The sequence below is a fragment of the Impatiens glandulifera genome, chromosome 7, assembly GCF_907164915.1.
Source record: "Impatiens glandulifera chromosome 7, dImpGla2.1, whole genome shotgun sequence".
NCBI classification, from domain to species: Eukaryota; Viridiplantae; Streptophyta; class Magnoliopsida; order Ericales; family Balsaminaceae; genus Impatiens; species Impatiens glandulifera.
In genome coordinates, this window is record NC_061868.1 from 28,229,893 (window position 1) to 28,250,267 (window position 20,375).

The 20,375-nt window shown below is 34.5% G+C and overlaps 1 protein-coding gene across 1 annotated transcript in view; it reads left to right on the forward strand.

The window, feature by feature from the left end:
• Nucleotides 1-2,972: 2,972 nt before the first annotated feature.
• Nucleotides 2,973-20,375, forward strand: part of LOC124909674 (disease resistance protein RPM1-like) — a 30,994-nt gene continuing 13,591 nt past the window's right edge. Inside the window, exons 1-2 of the mRNA XM_047450331.1 lie at nucleotides 2,973-3,176; nucleotides 8,858-9,044. Coding sequence (XP_047306287.1) covers nucleotides 2,973-3,176; nucleotides 8,858-9,044 — 391 coding nt within the window. The remainder of the gene's footprint in view (nucleotides 3,177-8,857; nucleotides 9,045-20,375) is intronic.

The window sequence follows — 20,375 nt, forward strand, 5'->3', positions numbered from 1 at the left end:
ATATTCATCAATTTTTGGATTTCAAGTTCCAATTTTCAACTCTTGGGAAATTCATTAATGCTTGTTTGGATTCCTTTTATGCCAAATAACATTGTTCTTCCAATTGGAACCTTCAAACAATTTTATAAAAATTCCAAAAATTCAGGGATGTTTTACAATAATATTTTCAACGAAAAATAATATTTTCTATAATTTTTTGGACCCATTTGAAAAGTAGTTTATTTTGAAACGCTCATTTTGGGAGCTCCATAGCCCGGAAAATTATGAAATTTTCGCAGTAGGTTAAAAATATTTTTGACCTTCTTGAAAATTTTTAGAATTTCAGAATAATTTCAAAAATAAAAGCTCGTTTTATCGGAGTCGTATCGTGTGTCTCGTAACCCCCAAAAGTTCTATAATTGAGAGCAAAGTGTTTGTAAAAATATGTTTGACATGCATAAGAACTATCAAGATTTTCCAACTCTTTTGGGAAAATTATCAATTTCAGTTGTTGCATACTTCAGGGCTCCAATTCCCCCTTTATTTATTTTAATCCATATTCTCGTGAATTGGTGAAGTCCTTCGTGTGATAGGATTTATAGTTTATCAACAAGAAAAAATTCAAGTAAATCAACAAATCTGAGATTTCATATTGTGGTTCACATGTGTGCCCAATGAGCACATTTAATGATCTGTTTCATCTTCTTTAAGTCTAGAAATATCTAACGAGAGTCTACAATCATCTTTGGACTAAGCTTAGGATATCATGTTAAATATACTTAAGACACGATAAATGGACATTCAATAATTCTAATGGTTTGATGCCAACTTTTATTAATATCTAATCAAGAGCTATGATTACTCCTTTTGGATTAGAGACAAGGTTAGGGCATTCACATGTAAAAAAATTCTGAACTCAGAATGCAATTCTGTAACATACTTTCACAAACAATGACCAACTATATAGGAGTATAGATTATCCCACTAGATAAGCGCATATGACATAGTTGATGCAGCCCTTTCCTCATGCATAACCAAGAACTTAACCCTTAATCCCCGTGAATAATTTGTTTTCTTTCTTTTGTTTTTTGTGAAGTAAACTAAATTGGCGACTCTTAAAGTCAACCAAATTATTTCGTTTTTGAACACGTACTAATCTAGAACCTGTACGGGCCAAGTATGGAAAGATCTTTTATATAGAACTCCACTTTGATTCCTCATCTCAAATAGATATGACAACATCCTATATGAATAGTTCTCATATATATTTTTGAGATTCAAGAGGAAGGTAAGCCACATGGTTCTATAGCATAACTTTCATAGAACAAAACTTTTTCTAAAAGTACACAGGTCGTGTTTACCATTTAAACTCTTTGATGCATCCCCTACAAGGGCGGAGCACTCAAAAAGATTGGTAAGGCATGGGAACAACCAACTCTGAATCGCACAAAATAATTTTAAAGATGGAGCATTCAAATGGATAAATCAATCTTAATCTTAGGATTAGATTCTTCATGCCTAGACCCTTAAAATTGGTAGTCACCTAGAAAGAGAAAAGGGAAAGAAAATTTCGCATATAATAAAACATTCTTTCTTGGGTATGTGGGTAGGAGCGAAATTAAATATGTACACAAAATTGGTGTCTACCGGGGACTAACTAGATGCTTAGCTCAAAACATGTAGTTGACCAAACTACCATAACAAAGAAGGATATTACACAACTCCTTTCAAAAGAATATTTTCTTGAGGACACAAAGCCCGTAAACACAATGTGAATCTCGCATTTACATTTGCTTGATTGCTTTTTTGCATGTGGATTAAAACCCAACAAGACTCATCGTCTTTCAATCGAAGAGGTGTGCAAATAGAAGTGTTTTGGTAAACATTGTTTGCACATTAATAGGCTCAAACCCCTCGTAAATGTTGTTGTGTATAGTCAAAGGGTATATGGAGAGATACTAACTACATCAACGGACTTGTGAGTCTTATGATGCATCTTCTGAAAATAGATACGTCTCATAGTGGATGACGTCGTTGTTCACCTAAGTTTCTCATCTTATTTCTTCTTGATTACGGCAATTCATTTGTCGTAAGCTAACCAACGTTCTTTTTCTATTTACGTGTTTGGAATAGACGCTTGTAGGGATAAAACTTGAGATTTCTTTTGTTTAAAAATAAAAACTAACTATAACATTTTTGTTTTGCTAGGAACATATCTCAATTACCCTCGTTTGAAGTGGATTAGTATATGAATAATTTCTTCCACTATAAGGAGTCATTTGAGGGCTTCAGTGTTAATGAGATCCTCTTATTAACCCGTTCACTAGTGGATGTCAATTTTGTTATGTACATGCATAATAGATGGAATCTGGAGACCAATACGTTCGTTTTAAGAGGTAGACATATTTTCCCTACTATTGAGGACTTTTAGGTTATTATGATGTTTGATGAGGACACTCCATTGTCCCTCCTCTCAAGTGTCGGCGCCTCACAATCTATTGCGAACCAGGCAGGAGGTGAAAGTATTCTAAAAAGAGGATATATCAACCTGCAAAGGTGGACTAAGGCAAGTAGGCATGATGAATATGATGGACGAGTGGACATTGATCGTAGAAGGACGATGGTGATGCTCCTTACTCATTTCTTGTTATGTCCATCAGAAGATCAGGGACCTTCAGCCCGACTCATGGAGGTCGTGTTCTACATGGAATGTGCCTCATGCAACATAACAAGTCTAGTACTTGCTAAAACTCTTTTATGGCTTAACAATACTCCTTGTTTCTCTTATTTTGTCCTTTAAATAGGATATTCTTTGGTTATCTACATTTGGCTTTTAGAGAAATTCAATTTTATGTCCGAAGTAGAGTATCACTATTCGTCATTTACAGTTGTGTAAGCGCAAAGTATATATTTGTCGTGTAAGCGTAAAGGATATTTTCGGTCGAACATTTCTATCCTCTAGAGAATGATCACTCCATTGTGTACTTAGTACCATGGTATCATTGTACAAGTATGCAATTTCTTATGGATGGGCGTCCTTGTATCATCCTAGTGGGGCTTCAAAATGTCACACCATTCTATACATTACCACTCTTTCGTTAGTATGGGTGGAGCGCAGAGATATCTATAGTGGATGTAGTAGTTCGCAAAGATGGGCCCATTCAGAATGTGTTGTTCGACGTATACTTGGACCTGTGGTATGGAACTTACTATCTAGAGTTTCCATGTGAGTGGGTTATTCGTATCATTGCAGCTGAAGAACTGCTAGAGTCATTAGAAGGGGAGGAAAAAAAAATGATGAGACATACTCTGATTGTTAGGATAGTTCTCTAGTATACTAGTTGTTTATCACATTTTGTATCGCTTTGTTATGTGTACGAACTTATTGTGTATACGAGTACTATCCAAACTCCATTTGTATGAACTAAGTTATTTAATGTTAGAACGAATTTAGAATGCAAGTGTTTATTTCTACTCTAGGATATTGTTTTCATGAGTGGCAATAGAGGTTGTCGCGTTTGTTTTTATATAAATTACTTGTGAGTTACCGTGTCCGATTACATGGCATCTTTATTTAATGCATGCATTAATTAGAATGGTAAGTGCTTGTGAACATGAAAATATTATTTGTTAATATAACATAATCTAGTTTAGCGTTACTACCCTATGTGTAAGTGTCACGGGCTTAGTCTTTTCACTGACGATCCGTGCGGCACTAGTTACGATCTTCGCAAGAACGAGTAACTAGTCAGCCTTATTCGACGCAACACTCGACGTTTAATAGAATTGACACAAGAATTCTAGAGAGAGAGTAAACTATTACAAAGAATAATATTATATCACTTGAATACTTGGTGATTTACAATGTAATACCTCACAGGTATTTATAGGACTAATTCTAGCTATTACATTAATGACAGACTAATTTAGGGCATTCTTTATAAGTGTCAATCAGTGATGCACTAATTTAGAGATTCCTTATAATTGTCAATCAGTGATGAATTAATCAAAGATATTCCTTTTAAGTATCAATTAGTGATGCGCTAATCAAGGACATGCCTTTCAACTCTCAATTAATGATGCGTTAATCAAGCACATGCCTTCCAGCTAGAATATTCCTTGCGTTGGGCTTAAGCGGGCTGAAGCCTCCTCCTCTTCTTGGTCCAGGAAGATTGGATCGTGACATACTCCTTAAGCCTCCTCTTCTTGGGCCAGGAAGATTGGGCCGTGATAGTAAGACATGGACATCCTCAGTGTATAGGTCTTGGCTACAAATATTGAGATGTATAAAGCGAATATGATCCATTTGCGTCATTTTAGTCTTGATCAAATTCTTTCTTTGGGTCATGTCATGGTTAATAGGCGATTGATGACCCACATCAGGAGTAGATGGTATGTCGATTCCCACATATTTTTCATTGGCCATCATCGTATCGCTCCTACGATAGAGGAGTTTTGCGCTCTTTTGCGACCTCGTTCACGGAGAATGCTTTTACATTCTTCTATGGAAAGGAAAATGTCCCCTATAGAGATTTTCAAAAATTACATTGGGTTTGATGATCATGATTCCCGTTCTTTTGTTCAGAATGGGACTCTCAACCTTTGGTTGTGGTATAATCTTTTGAAATGTAGTTCTATTAAGGAGAATGATGCATTTTTCCAATGCAATACGTTGATCATTCTCTTGTCACATTTATTTTTAAGACTTGTAGGGTCTCATCGACCATCATCTCGTATTTTGGAGGTGGTGGTATCCTTGGAATACAAGCCATATGATTTGTATTGTATGATCCTTACGAAAACCTTGATCGGTCTCAATCATTTAGTGCCTAGTGTTTCTTGTATGTCGCAAAAAGTGTCTCCATTCATCCTCTACTCGTGGATGATGAATAAACCCACTCTCCCAACTTAGGAGCTAGATATGTTCTACTATTCTTATACTGAGAGAATGGAAGAAAGAATTCTTATGGTTGTTTTCATGCAATTTATCCAAGACAACCATCCTATTCAATGTGTGATTCATTTATATCACATCGAATTAATGGTTTATAACATGAATGCACGTATGTTCATCATGTAGTGGGCCTCAAGAGGTTCACATTGTAATGTATTGTTCCTTTGTACCGACAGTTCGATGTAGAATATGAAATTCCTTGGAAGGGACTATGTCTCGCGTCGGAAAACCCGTTTACTGATTCTATGTTTGAGGCATACCCAGATTTATGGCGTACTACCCAAGTATTTTTTATTCCTAAATCTCGAGGCAAAATTGCTAGAGTAAGGGGAACTAACTGCTACAACGAAGTCGGCCCAAACAATGGACTTGGGATGCAATTAAGGAGTATGAGCATGCAAATGTAGATCCAAGAGAACTCAGCGGACTTGATAAAATGGTTGACTTCCCTGCCCAAGGGAGTGTAAAAGAAAATGTGGAATACTTAGATGACAACATTGACCAAGGAAAATTCCCCCATCACGAAAACACGATCGACACAATATTAAGGTCGCGGTTCGCTTGTTGTGGTCGTAGTTTCTAGTCGCTCAAGATCGCTTGTCAAATCACTTAGAAGATCAACCCTCCACTACAATCACAAGAATTGCGCGCCATTTGTCAGTTTGAAACACGATCAAAATGATTGGCACGATCACAATTGGCACAATCGGTACGAACGACACTATATCGACTCTAATAGCTAGGTCGGTCATTCATCTACAAAGCTTGGTTAGAAGGTTATAGTTTTTGGTTTACATTTTTCTATAATATCTAGGGTTTCTGGTGTACCATATTCTGTAATTGCTCTAATTTGTTGTTATTATCTATTCTTCATTAAAATTGAAAGAAAGAAAAGCAATAAGGACAAGGAAGTCAAATAATTTATGATGGAAGGTTTAAGGGAGGCAGCTGAAAAAGAAATCGATATGATTGTTGAAGAAATTATCTAAGAAAAATAGGAATGCAGTAAAATTAAAGAATCAATTGTTGTTAAAATTGTAAAGAAAATACACTAGAAAAATAGGAGAAGAAAGAATGAATTTAAGTAAACCAAAGGAAATAACCCAAATATGGTTTAAGCTATGGAACATTCCAACACACATGTGCAATGCAGAAGCTCTAAGTCACTTTGCAAGTTTATTGTGGAAACTATTATACATGGACCCAATTAAAGTAGGAGGAGATCAGTTTACCTTTACTAGAATAAGCATTGAAGTACTGTATACTCGAAATATGCTACCAAAGAACATGACAATAATTGACTAGAAAGGAAAGTATACGGTAATGGACATCTCATATGAATGGAGGCCATACAAGTGTGCTTTCTTCAATACTTTCAATATGCTAACACTAAATGTACAAAAACAACTAAATGTGCAAAACAAAATTGAGGAAGAGCATAAAATCCTAAAAACCCAAGAAGAAGAAACGTAGAAAAATGAAATAGAAGAATCAAAAATCATATTGGGGAAGTTAAAGGTAATCGATAAGGAAAAATGTAGAGGAAGAAATCAAGGAAGAATCAAAGAAGGAAGAAAGTAATTATGTAGAGGAAGAAAGAAAGGTAGAACCAAATAATGAAAAAGAAATAAAATCGATTAAACAGGGGATGCTGAAGAAGATAAACCTAAAGACAATGAAGAGGAAGAGGAAGAGGAAGATGAAAGCAAATATATAACAGAAGAGAAAATCGAGGAGGAAATTAAAGTTGTTGATACTCAAACACGTAAAACTGAAGTAGAGAAAAGTAGTGACAAAAACCTTGAAATCCTAAAGAAGAATACATTTTATCATATTAGTATGGGTTCATACAGAAGAAGATTATATAATGGGAGCAGACATACATCATCATCTACTTCAACTCAATCTCCCTTCATGAATAACAAGAGAGGAAGGGACCTGAAAGAAGGCAATATGGTAAAAAAGGCAGACATGGAGACAACAAAGGTTGTGATAGATATATTGTAATTTATGTTTGTAATGTGGTTTGACTGCTCCCATTCAAAAATATTAGAGTCATTTGTTTGTCATCTTACAATCAAAACTAGGACTTGTCTAATTTTGATTATTGACCCTCCTATTTTTTGGTCTTCTTAATGAAATTTTGTTAAGCCATTTCCTCAAAAAGAAACATTGACCAAGGAGGCACAGATGAGGAGGTGGAGTCTGAAGAGGTGGGCGTTGCTCTATATTCTACATACTTTCCTAGTCCTCACAATCTTTCTAAGGATACTAATTATTCCCTTGATGTCTAAGGTCATATGTCAAGGGATTAAGTCTCCCTTCTATTGAATGACATTGTGAACCCCTTAACTATTGATTCGAGAAACTAACTTATTGTTAACTCTTAACACTTTAACTTATTAACGAGAATTTATTTTCTTTAAGATCAAGCGATTACCATTAAGGCACATTTTATTACATAGACAAGATAGATGCTCATAAGTATAAAATCTCGATTTTCAAAACAAAATGGAGATATTTAATTGAACTCTTCTTCATTTGTTATTTAGGAAATGTCGTTACTAAATGAGGATTCTCTTACGGTTCATGTGTCAGAAGGATCCTACGCTAGGTTTGGGCTAGGAGATTTCCTTACCTTGATAAGAACAAAGATCGATTTCCGTTTCTTGTATCACATACAATAGCGCTAGGATCAAGATACGCGTACATTCTCATTAGGAGACAGGCACTTTTGTCATTCTTTTGAAGAATTCCAAGCTATCTTGATGATACCTAACACTAAGGTCATGAGTCTTCCCCCAAGTGTAGGGGATACATCACTACATCATCTCCTATGAGAGCATTTTGTATTTTCTGATCATGAGGCCATATTTTTAGTGGTGAATAGAGAAATCAATATTTATCGTTTGTATGAGTACTCTAAAGAGAACACCGTTATTATCTCATACAAGATTACGCAACGAAGGACTATGTTCATCCTACTAGCTTATTTTCTATTATGTCATGTTGAAGGAATTATGTCGTCCTCTAGGATTCTTGAAGTGGTGGTGCTATCGAAAGATCAAGGCTGGGACATGTCTATCATAGTACTGGAAGAAACTCTGATGACTCAATGTATAGGCTTTCCATGATTCCATGATATCAGAAAGAGGATCCCCGCTAGTCTTTTATATGTGACTATTGGAAAAACTAAATCTTTTTCCTACCCTTGCATTCAGGAGTAGATTGTCTCTCGCTACACATTCAAGGCATTTGTCACGGGCCATACCCATGTCATTCATGCCTAATTGTCATCCAATCTGAGATATCCTTCCTTAGTATCAGGTTTCTTGTATGATACACGAGATGTATGGATATCCTTGTGTAGTCATAAATGGTCTTGACTATTATACGTCATATTACACTACACGCCTGTTCCGATAGTTTGGCATAGCTTGTGTACCTTTGAGGACAACCTTACTTATCAGATGAATGTCCTATTAGTGAAGAAGTGTATTGGTGTTACATCGAGCTTTGGTGCACGCTCAAGGAAATCCCAATACCTTGGGAATAATTCTCTAAGATGTGAGTCACGGATCTTCAAAATTAGTGTTCTTTAAAGATCGTTTGTTGCCAAACCGACTTAATGAGTTTTCTTGTGTCTCCTTTTGTCTTTTGTTTACAATCGGGAAAATCATCAGTTGTGATGTAATTTTGTTAACATGAGGCTATCACAAATTTATGTAATTCATGGATTTATTAATAATAAAAATAAATTTTATAAATGAGCATATGTTATTGTAGAAAATAAATTCATGGTTAATAATGTGATTTGTCTGATGGGGTGAAATTAAATTAAAACGAGAAAACATAAAATGTATCTTTGATGTTTTATTGTTTTCCAAGTATTTTCATGTGCCTTCCATCTTATTATAATTCTAGGTTGATAGAAGTGTTTATCTTCATCCTATTAGAATGGATCAAGAAGCAGATCCAAAGATTGTCGCTAACGAGACTAAGCTGCAAAAGATAAAGCAAATATTCATGGAAATGATAGACAAATTGACTTCATATATGAATGCGGGCAAGAGCATAGGCCTAATATTGAATACCCTTGATTCCTACTTTGGTTAGTGATCTTCGTAGAGATCAACCTTCCACTAGAAGGGATAGTCTTACCAATCGTCTCCTATGTGAGGCTGATTCATAAGACGAATATTAGTGGTACTATGATTCTAATGAAAGAAAATTAGATATAACTACTCTTCAGGCTGAGAAAGTAATTCTCGAATATGGTGGAAATGATGTTTCAAAAACCTCGATGGTTGTCTGTTAACACGTGCTTTCACAAAGGCTTTCGACAAATTAGTTGAGAAGATGTAAGCGGTCAAGTTGTCCCTATAGTCCTTAGAAAGATATCACACTCTTGTTGAGACTCCGGTGGTCGGAAGTTATTCAAAGATGGATTCATCAGAAATAGAAGTCACTCGTTTACCTCTTAATTTATGTATGCCTGAATTGGACAAGTTTTCAGGTGATGGAGATCCATTACTCTTCATGCATCGTTACTTGTCAATCATGGCTTCTTTGAATTTGAGGCAATCACAAATTCTTGTCTTATACCCTTGTTATCTCTCGGGAAGAGTTGCGCATTAGTATGCAAAAAGTAACATTGTCGCTATCTCGACGATTGAGGAGGTATGAAAGTTTTTTGTACTACGTTTCAGCATCGGTCGCATTACAAGTGACAAAAGAAAATGACATAATCCTATTTAAGGATCGTAGAGTCGAGTTTCCTCTCTATGGGTTAAGTTCCTCTTGTTTTGAATTATCCCTTTCTTTGTTTGCTAAATTCATGTAATTCAAATAAGAATATTGGCATCAGTCTGAATGCAATATTAAACTTTATTTTCTTCTCATGGATTTACTATATAGGCTACAAATTGACCTTTAAGTTAAAACCGAAAAGATTAAAATTGAATTCGTTTTCAAAATCCCCTAGTCTAAACTATGGGCATTTTTGTAAAATTTGTGCAACGATTCATTTTAATCTTTCTTTAACCCGTCGAACTTGAGTTACCTACGCTCAGGGTACTCTTGGAGCGCCATCGAGGAAGACTGGCTCAAATCGAGATACAATCAATTATCTCTCATGGAGGATATGAGGCTGGATACTTTGTGCAGAACACATGCTTATCAATATCGCATGTCGAAAGCTTTCAACAAGAAGGTCAAGCCTCAACACTTATTGGCAAGAAAACTAATTCTCCGTAAGACTCGAGAACTTCAGGACCCAAGAGTAAAATTCCAACCACCGTGGGAGGACCCTATGTCGCCAAATAAGCGTTTTAATGGGGAGTTGCACGTCTCACTTAAATGGATGATGACGATCTCTTGCCCTGTACAATCTTGATACACTCAAGAAATACAATGTCTGAAAGTGGGGTAGCGATATTGTTAGGATCGGAATCGCCGATAGGGGACCGGGGTCCGGATAAAGGTGACCGCTTACACAACACACACAAACTGGTACTAATCCGGTAAAAGACTAGAACCACTCTTAACACTACACAAATTGTCACAAACTCTTGAACCGAGTTCAAGGGCAGAAATGTCTGTTTCAATTTGAAGCAACTCACACAATTCAGTTTGGAAGGTATGTAGGAAAATCGGTTACGGTGGAGAGAAAGCCAGTTCGGTTTGAATTAAGGGAAAGTCGGTTCGGTTTAAGTGAATAGTGTTTCGGTTCGGTTAGAGTAAGTAAGCCGGAATGTAAAATGAAAAAACGCAAGACAAATTTTTATGGATGTTTGGAGTTGAAACTCCTACGTCACCCATTCTTCTCAAATAGTGAGAAGAATATTCACTAATTGGAATACTTCAATCAAACACTCCGATCGAGTCTTATTTACTGCTCGTCGGTTACACCACTCACACAATGATGTAATACTTTTACACAAGGTAAAATATACATAGAATTCTAAACAAACTCAAGGATCTCCAAACAATATTCAGGGTCACGCGTAAGATTCGTCTTGTTATGCAATCACACACTATTGTCTATTTCTTCAGCAATGTTAGGCTTCTATTTATAAGAGAAATATAACAACGTCATATTTCTCTCTCTCTATTGGATTGATCATCTGAAGTCGTGCCGGTTCAGGTAAGGTGGCGTGCACGCCTTGCCATTTTGAACACATGGCAGACATGCACTAGTTAGCCGCCTGTTTTAGAAGATTGCTTGTGATCTTGGATAATCAGTAATCATTCTTTTTGCTGCATGCTTCGGATTCGGATCCTTCCTCTGTGCATCTCCAAGAAATATTCATTACGTCATCTTCATAGATTTCATCACTTTAAATAATTTTCTCATTGGCCTTAAGATCTTCGATATACTAAGCCAGCCGGAAGTGAAGCTTCATATGGTTTACATTTCAGCCGATCCGGTGAGGGGAATCAAACCGGTTTTCTTGAAGTCAACCTGCTTTACTTGATTATGTCTGGATCGTTGAAACAGAGAGTCTCAACCGGTTTGGTGCGGCTTTAAGCTATACCGATGCAGTTTGAGTTGTACCTGCACAAGGAGTTTGAAGCTGATTAAGTACTCTGACCGGTTTAAACTTAACTTACTTTAATTTTTTAACAATTTCTCCCTTTTTCATTATTTAGAATAAATATTCAAAACTTGTAAGTGTTGTTCGGTTTGAAAATTAACTTACTTAATTTTTCTAATAATTTCTCCCTTTTTGACTATTTAGAATAAATATTTAAAACTTGTAAGTGTTGGCCGGTTTGAAAATTAACTTATGTTTTTAATAAGTGTTTGGCGGTTTGAAAATTAACTTATGTTTTTCATCAATTTCTCCCTTTTTGATACTTTAAGCCAAAAAGTATCAAAACCAGCAAATCGGCCAAACCGTGATAAACATAATTGATAATGTAATATTTAAAGGCCGAAATTTGAAAAATATTATATATATAGGTAGTAATGATAAAGCTAAAAAAGCAAATAAGTTGTAAGTTCAAGGATTCGGTTGTCCCCTTGTTCTTTAGCCTTCGCCTCTTGCTCCTCTTGCCATTCTTTTGTCCTCTTCCCGGCATCGATCCTCCAGCCGTCTATGAAACTTGGTCTTAAGGAAGGGAAGCGGTTAAAATTAAAGAAGCCGCCTTCCGATCTGGTCGGTCGAGGTGTAAGGTCGCTGGATGGGGAGTTGTTGATGACATTTTGTATATAGTCCTCCTAGGACTCTTGAGCCCGCCTCTTGCCTTGTTTAGTGGATGAGGATGGTTCCGGTCTGGCTTTTCGTTTTCTGGGATTGAGAGGAATATCATCTTCTTCTTCCATCTCGAATATTGGCTGAATTCGGTTACCGACCGGGTTGCATCCGTTTGGATGTTTGTATCGGTGACCTGGGTCAACAGCTCGCTAACTTGAGCTTTCTTCTTCTGCTTATTCGCTTGACCCCTTGTTGTTACTCTCGGGAGAGAAAGTTTCTTGATATTAATCGCAGCAGTGTTGGATCTCTCGGCTTCGCTTTCCTTGGCCGCTTCTATTTCTGCGATTTCTGAGGCTAACCGGAAGTCATTTGTTTCCAACTCTTTCAATCGGTTTTCTCTTTCGATCTCGTTGGCTTGAAACTTTTTAGCCACTTCGGCATCGGATCGGATCTGGGCCTCAGTTGCCTTGGCATTTACTTCTGTTAGGATCGGGATCGACGATAGGGGACCGGGGTCCGACTAAAGGTGACCGCTTACACAACACACAACACACACAAACAGGAACTAATCTGGTTAAAGACTAGAACCACTCTTAACACTACACAGATTGTCACAGACTCTTGAACCGAGTTCAAGAGCGGAAATGTCTGTTTCAATCTAAAGCAACTCACACAATTCGGTTTGGAAGGTATGTAGGAGAAATCGGTTAAGGTGGAGAGAAAGTCGGTTCGGTTTAAGTGAATAGTGTTTCGGTTCGGTTAGAGTAAGTAAGCCGGAATGTAAAATGACAGAACGCAAGACAGATTTTTATGGATGTTCGGAACTGAAACTCCTACGTCACCCTTTCTTCTCAAATAGTGAGAAGGATATTCACTAACTAGAATATTTCAGTCAAACACTCCGACCGCGTCTTATTTACTGCTCGTCGGTTACACCACTCACACAATGATGTAATACTTTTACACAAGGTAAAATACACACAGAATTCTAAACAAACTCAAGGATCTCCAAACAATATTTAGGGTCGCGCGTAAGATTCGTCTTGTTATACAATCACACACTGTTGTTTATTTCTTCAGCATTGTTAGGCTTCTATTTATAAGAGAAATATGACAACGGTCATATTTCTCTCTCTCTGTTGGATTGGTCATCTGAAGCCGTGCCAGTTTAGGTAAGGTGGCGTGCACGCCTTGCCATTATGAATACATGGCAGACATGCACTAGTCAGCCGCCTATTTCTGAAGATTGCTTGTGATCTTGGATAATCAGTAATCATTCTTTTTGCTGCATGCTTTAGATTCGGATCCTTCCTTTGTGCATTTCCAAGAAATATTCATTACGTCATCTTCACAGATTTCATCACTTTGAATAATTTTCTCGTTGGCCTTAAGATCTTCGATATATTGAGCCAGCCGGAAGTGAAGCTTCATATGGTTTACATTTCAGTCGATCCGGTGAGGGGAGTCAAACCGGTTTTCTTGAAGTCAATCCGTTTTACTTGATTATGTCAGGATCGTTGAAACAAAGAGTCTCAACCGGTCCGGTGCGGCTTTGAACTGTACTGATGCGGTTTGAGTTGTACCTGCATAAGGAGTATGAAGTTGATTAAGTACTCTGACCGGTTTAAACTTAAATTACTTTAATTTTTCTAACAATTTCTCCCTTTTTTATTATTTAGAATAAATATTCAAAACTTGTAAGTGTTGACTGGTTTGAAAATTAACTTACTTAATTTTTCTAACAGATATCCCTGAGAGTTAGAACTCTTCTTCGAGCTATGATTGTTCTTCGTGTGTTAACCTAGATATGAAAAGTATTGTTCCCCCCAAGTGGATTATTCTTCATGTTCGTAATATTCCCCTTAGGAAGTGATACTTTCTGTGTGATTCATAATTATAGAAGAATCTTCCTTGTTAAAGTTGCATGCGTCATGTGCAATTTTTGAGATATATTGAATTCAATCTTTAAGAATCTTTTTATTGTTTGAAGCCGCATTCTACATATGAAAATTTCTTAGATACCTTGAATCCGATCTTCAAAAATAAATTCTCGTTTGAAACCGCATTCTATATGTGCAATTTTTAGATATCTTGAATTCATACTTCAAGAATCTTTTTATTGTTTAAAGTTGCATCGTCATGCATTAGTAAGAAATTTTTCTATACTGATCGGTATCAGTAATACATTGATTACTAATCGTTATAGGGAAATCCGATTGGATTCAATCCGATTGTTACTGATCGTTAGAACCTCTCTCGGTAATATGAATTCGAGGAACACCAATTGGTGAATGACCAAACGGTTATAGAGAATGAGAAACACTGATTAACCAATCGGTATAGGGAATGTCGAGAAACACTGATTGGTTAATAACCAATTGGTATAGGAAACGTCAAGAAACATCGATTGATTATTAACCAATCAGTATAGGGAACGTTGAGAAACACTAATTGGTTAATAACCAATCGGTATAGGGAACGTCGAGAAACACCGATTGGTTAATAACCAATCGGTATAGGAAATGTAATTAAAAATATATATTTTAATAAATTAAAATTCCTAAAATAGAAATATAATTAAATTATAAACAAAAATAAAATATGAAATTGAACCAAAATTAAACCATATTAAAAAAACTTATAGCAATAATTGTTCAATACTAGACCAAAATTTGAATTCTAATTATACATAACAAATATTCTTAAATAAATAAAAAATAATAATAATAATTACATTATTTAATCTGTGTTTTCTTTCCCAAAATCATTATCATCTTATTGTTGTTATTGGGACTACGTGGGTGTAATTATCGTGGATGAACCTTGGTCCGATGATTGATGGATATTAGTAAATTGTGAAAATACTACAAGATCAATTGATGAACCACCGTCACACATAAACGATGACATAAGACGCATCATCTTGTCCCTCTCTTCCCTTATCATGTCTTCCATATAGGCCCGTCCTTTCCTCGCCTCCCTCATCTTGTCTTCTAATTCTACCCGCTCTTTCTCTTCCAACGTTCTTTGTTGGTCACTCATCATGTCTTCCAAATCATTGAGTCTTCGTTGCATTGTCAAATTATCCTAGCAAAGTTGTTTTATAGAATGCGTTGGCCCTTGAACTTGGGAAGCTAAAACTGATCACATCCCAATAATTTTTCTCTTGTCTTGAGGTTCAAAAACTCTTTCAACCAAATTCACATTAGAAATTACGGGACATTCATCTTGCATAAGTCTTAGCTCATCCTACAATAAAATATGTTAATGCCAATAATAGATCAAATGTAAATTAACATATTTTATACTTACCACTTTCTCTAGTATGTCCGGATCAACAGATTTATCATTTTTGGTCTTAGTCGCCAAAAATAAATCTTCATAACTCGAAGTTGATCCTTCTTGCACTTCCTAAGATTGAAAATTCAATTTTAATTTATTTGAAAACAAATTTACAAAATAAATCATATCTTTTCTTGCTACAGTTGTGAATACTTTGCTACCAGATCGATGTACATATATTTTTTTTTGTTTTATATGCTAGTAGCGCTTCGTTTATGAAATTAATATATAATATTAGATTTGATTAAAATTTTATATTAAGTAAAAAAATTAAAATAAGAAACCTAAAATTTATTGGTAAAATAATGATTCTTATGTAGCCACACCAGATTGTTGGGTCATTTCATTCGGCCTATCCGCCCTGATTGCGTCCACATTTCTATCATGGGGCTTTATCTTGTTCGCATTTATTTCATACCTCCAATCCTCCCATCTTGTCTTTATGTGTCTCAAAGTATCGTCTTGATAACTTTCAATTTCCTCAATCAAATTTATCCTAAAATAAAAATGATTTATAAGAAATAAATGATTAATTTCAAACGAAAATGAATATTCAAAATGATTAACTTATAATTACAGACTTCCATAGATGATCTAAGGTGGTGGAGGTGAGGTGGCGCCAATGGACTGTGCAATGGGGGATAATACTATTCTCTCGAATAGTTTCCCCCAAATGCCGACTCAATAAACGCTTATTCATGCAACACAACTTCCTTTCAATTGGGTCGAATGAGACCCACACCTTTTCTCCACTAGCCGTCAATTTGGCCAATTTGAAGTTCTTATTACTTTCTCGTCTTCACTAGGAGTTGGAAGGCTTCGTATTTATGCCTTCATCAGTTGATGATGCGGGCTCAACATGATTTTGCACATCCTTTGGTGTAAACATGTAATCCTCATGCAAATCCTCCACTAGAGTTTGTTATTAAGAGTCACACATGTTTCTTTTTTTCTTCTTAAGGAAATTGAGTTATGACGACAAAAATCCTAGTTGAAAGCTCCTCAGAAGAAGTGACATTTATACCTAAAAGAAAACAATAACAAAAAAAATATATTTAAACATTAACATTTGAACCTGAATAATACTAAACAATAGTAATATCATACATTTGACTGTTTAAGATTTGTCTTTGTTACAATATCCCAACCTGGTTATTACTAATGTCTTTGGCATAGAATACTTGTTTTTCTTGGGTTGCCAATATAAACGGCTCATTTTGATATTGACACTTCCGTTTACGATTTATGCTAACAAATCTGTATTTATCAATTTGAAGTTTCGTAGCTCCAGAATGTACATCATACCAAATGCACTTAAATACCACAATTCGTTTAACACTAAGGTATTGTATTTCAATTATTTGTAAGAAAACCATAATAATTTCGTGTTTCCGTTTCATGACAACCAATCACGAGTATCCCACTATTTTGAGTCTTCAATCCACAATCATGTCTTTTAGGTGTGAATTTATTTCCATTTACTTTTCACCAAATAAAAGTTGACGTATATTGTGTAGGACCGCTTCCTAACGTTTGTAGCTTTATATTTCTTTCTCTTTTGTCAGAAAGTTGGTGAACCTAAAATTTATAGATAATGATATTTAGAATCGTTTTAAAGAAATTGTCAACAAAATCATAATAGTTAACTCACTCTATTTTTGAACCATTTGTATATTCTTCATCGCATCAACCACTTGAGCATTTTTGAATATACTCTTTACATATTCAAATTAAATTTAGTGTAATCCATTTTTTAATAACATTCATACAGATAAAATTATTTGAAAACATTCATAGCGATAAAATGACTCCACTTCTTCACAGTTTTGTAACACATATGAATGAGCCAATTCTCGATCATATGATTCGTAAATGTATGTTCTCCCTAATGATAATTCCTCAACGGATAAAAATATGGCAAGAGAACTTGGTGGTTAGGGTGACATGTGTGTCACCGAGGAATCTTGAAATACATAGCACACAAGCTGATACTTTCATTTACTAGATAACTCTCACTAATTGATACTTCAGGATGATATTTATTTCAAACATATCCTTTCAAAGTTCCCATATATTATTTCAGATACATCCATCTATATAGAATTGACACTCCAATCAAAGTCTCCATTGTTAAATGAACAGGCAAATGTATTATAATGTCAAAAAGTGAGGGCATAAATATTTTTTTCTAACTTGCATAGTTTTACAATAATATATTTCGAAGTTGTTCCAAGTTGGCTTTCAATAGTGATTTTGAACACAATATATGAAACTTTTTTGAAAGGATCAAAAGAGAGCTTCATATACCTCATCCTCAAGTAAACCACGTGTCACAAGAGGAATAAGATACTCTAGTAAAATATGGCAATCGTGACTTTTTAATCATGAAATCTTTGAAATTTATACATCCTCCAATGTTCGGGAAAAACCTTTGTGGCATTTTTAAGTATTTTTATAAATTGATACATATTCAATATTTTTTCTAAAGGCAATGTATAAGGACCGACTAGATATTGAAGAACATCCCTCACATCAACTGCATGTAAATTATGAAGAAAATTATGATTCTCAAGTTTTAATTGATGACGAGCTAATAATGGAAACTTCCTATTTAAGTATCTTACTTAGAGGATATGAACAACTAGAGCGAGATAAAATTGCTCTGCAGTCACCAGCATTGGCAACATAAAGCTTATTTCTAACAATAAGTGCAACAATGGATGTGCATCCCAGATGCTAGTCTTTCTGAACTCCCTTGGACCGGCGACGCACCTCTAGTTCATTCCTGAACTCAGAGTCTGTTTGATCGCTTCCACTAATGCATCAGATGGTCTGCATATTATCTAAAAACAATTTAAGTAAGAAAAATTTCTCATAAAAACAACAAAACTCACATATGTATCTTGATGATACTTTAGAAGACAACATTTTCTTTTGACAAAAGGTCGAAATAAATTTTGGTATAGCTCGAACAGAAAAGTCTGCCGCTGCAGCACTTAAAAGTACTTTTTGTTACATGCATTATCTGGAGAAGATCAAATAACCCTAGACCACATGAACAAATCAGATCAAATAACCTGATATGGGTTTCGTGAAACGTGAAGCCCTTCGCGAAATATGAAGTCGCGAAAATCAAATGAATCTTCCGTGAAACGGAACCAAATTAGAGCATCGTCAACTGCAAACATCATCTTCGACAAGATGAACAACCAAGATGAACAAAGATGAACAATAAGATGAACAAAGATGAACAATAAGATGAACAAAGATGAAAACCTCATGGTTTAGGGTTTAAAGATTAAATAATGGAAATAATAACATAAATCGACCAAATCACCTGATATTAAAACGAGATCTGTATAATGTATTCGTTTAGGTTTAGGTTTTCGCCGTCGTGCCGTCGCGAGAAGAAAAATAAAGAGAATAACGAAATGAAAAAATTTGAGTATTTATATAAATAAAAAAATCCTTCGCGAAACACGAAAAGGGTAATTTTGTCCAAAAAAATAAAAGTGATCACCAAATCAATTTAAATTAGCAGGTGACCATCAGAGCAAATACATCAATCTTTAGGGTCATTTCATCAAATTTCCCTTCTATAACCTACCACGTAAATCCGAATCATATCAAATTATTTTAACTTTTATGATAAAAATATATTAATAATTAAATATCAAAACTTAACATATTCATATCTATATCAAATGAATGTAATTTAATATATTATCTCTTTTAAAAACTACATTTAAACAAAATAGAGATAATACTTTAATTATTCAATATCTTATTTCAGAATAACATAACAAGGCCTTTGTGAAGTTAAAAGTAGGAGTTTGAGGGATATATATATATATATATATATATATATATTAACTCCAACTTTATGCAATTTGAATGCCTTTTTCCTACGCCTTGTTTGATGTGAACACATAGTTCTGATTTAATTATATATCACTCACCATTTACATCTCCCACACTTTGTGTGTGGGGTGTTTTTTCGGGGAAAGTAAAATTTTATTAATGTCATTTTGAAAAGAAAAAAAACAATTAAATCTATAAAAAAAAAAAAATTATAGTTAGACATGAGTTATTTATAACCGAGAATATTGCATAATAAATATAACAGATATTAATTTTAAAATAATATTTAACTAATAAAAACTAATTTTTTTTTTATGTATTTTGGGTTTTTCCTTCTCTCAACTTAATTTATATGCAATTTTTGGCCTTATAACCTTCGCAAACAAACGAAAGCAATCAACAATTACATTGATTCATTAAAGCTATGCTAACCATTATAATTGTAAAAAATATTATAATTTTAGTTCCTCAATTTATAATTTTAAAATAATTATATTTAAATAAATAGATTTCAAATAATTAAGTTAAGTTCAAATACAAAATTATTAATTAGGATAATTATTATAATAATTAATCACAATTAATTAAAATTAAGTTAAGGTGAACCTAAATAATTTGAGATCAAAGTTGTACTTATTTTATTCCAAATTAATTTCACGAGAGATCAAATAAATTAAATAAATAATTTGAAATACATATTTTATCCATTTAAATCATAAATTAATTATTTATTAAGTTTAAAAAATTTTAAAAAAATAAATTAAATTTGACAAAATAAATATTAATATCAATTAAAATAATTTTGTAAGATAAAATAAAACCAAAGAAATTAAAAAAAAATCTCAAACCAGCTCTCGGCTGAAAAAGAATTGTGATATATTGCATCTGAAACTAAAAGAAACAACTACACTAGTGATCGGACAATACCGCTATTCGATTATTCGATGCAATGTTGACCTCCATCCATTTGACGAATACTTATCGCATATCCTACTACAACTGAAGCCAAACGCTTCCACGTAATACTAAATCAACTAATA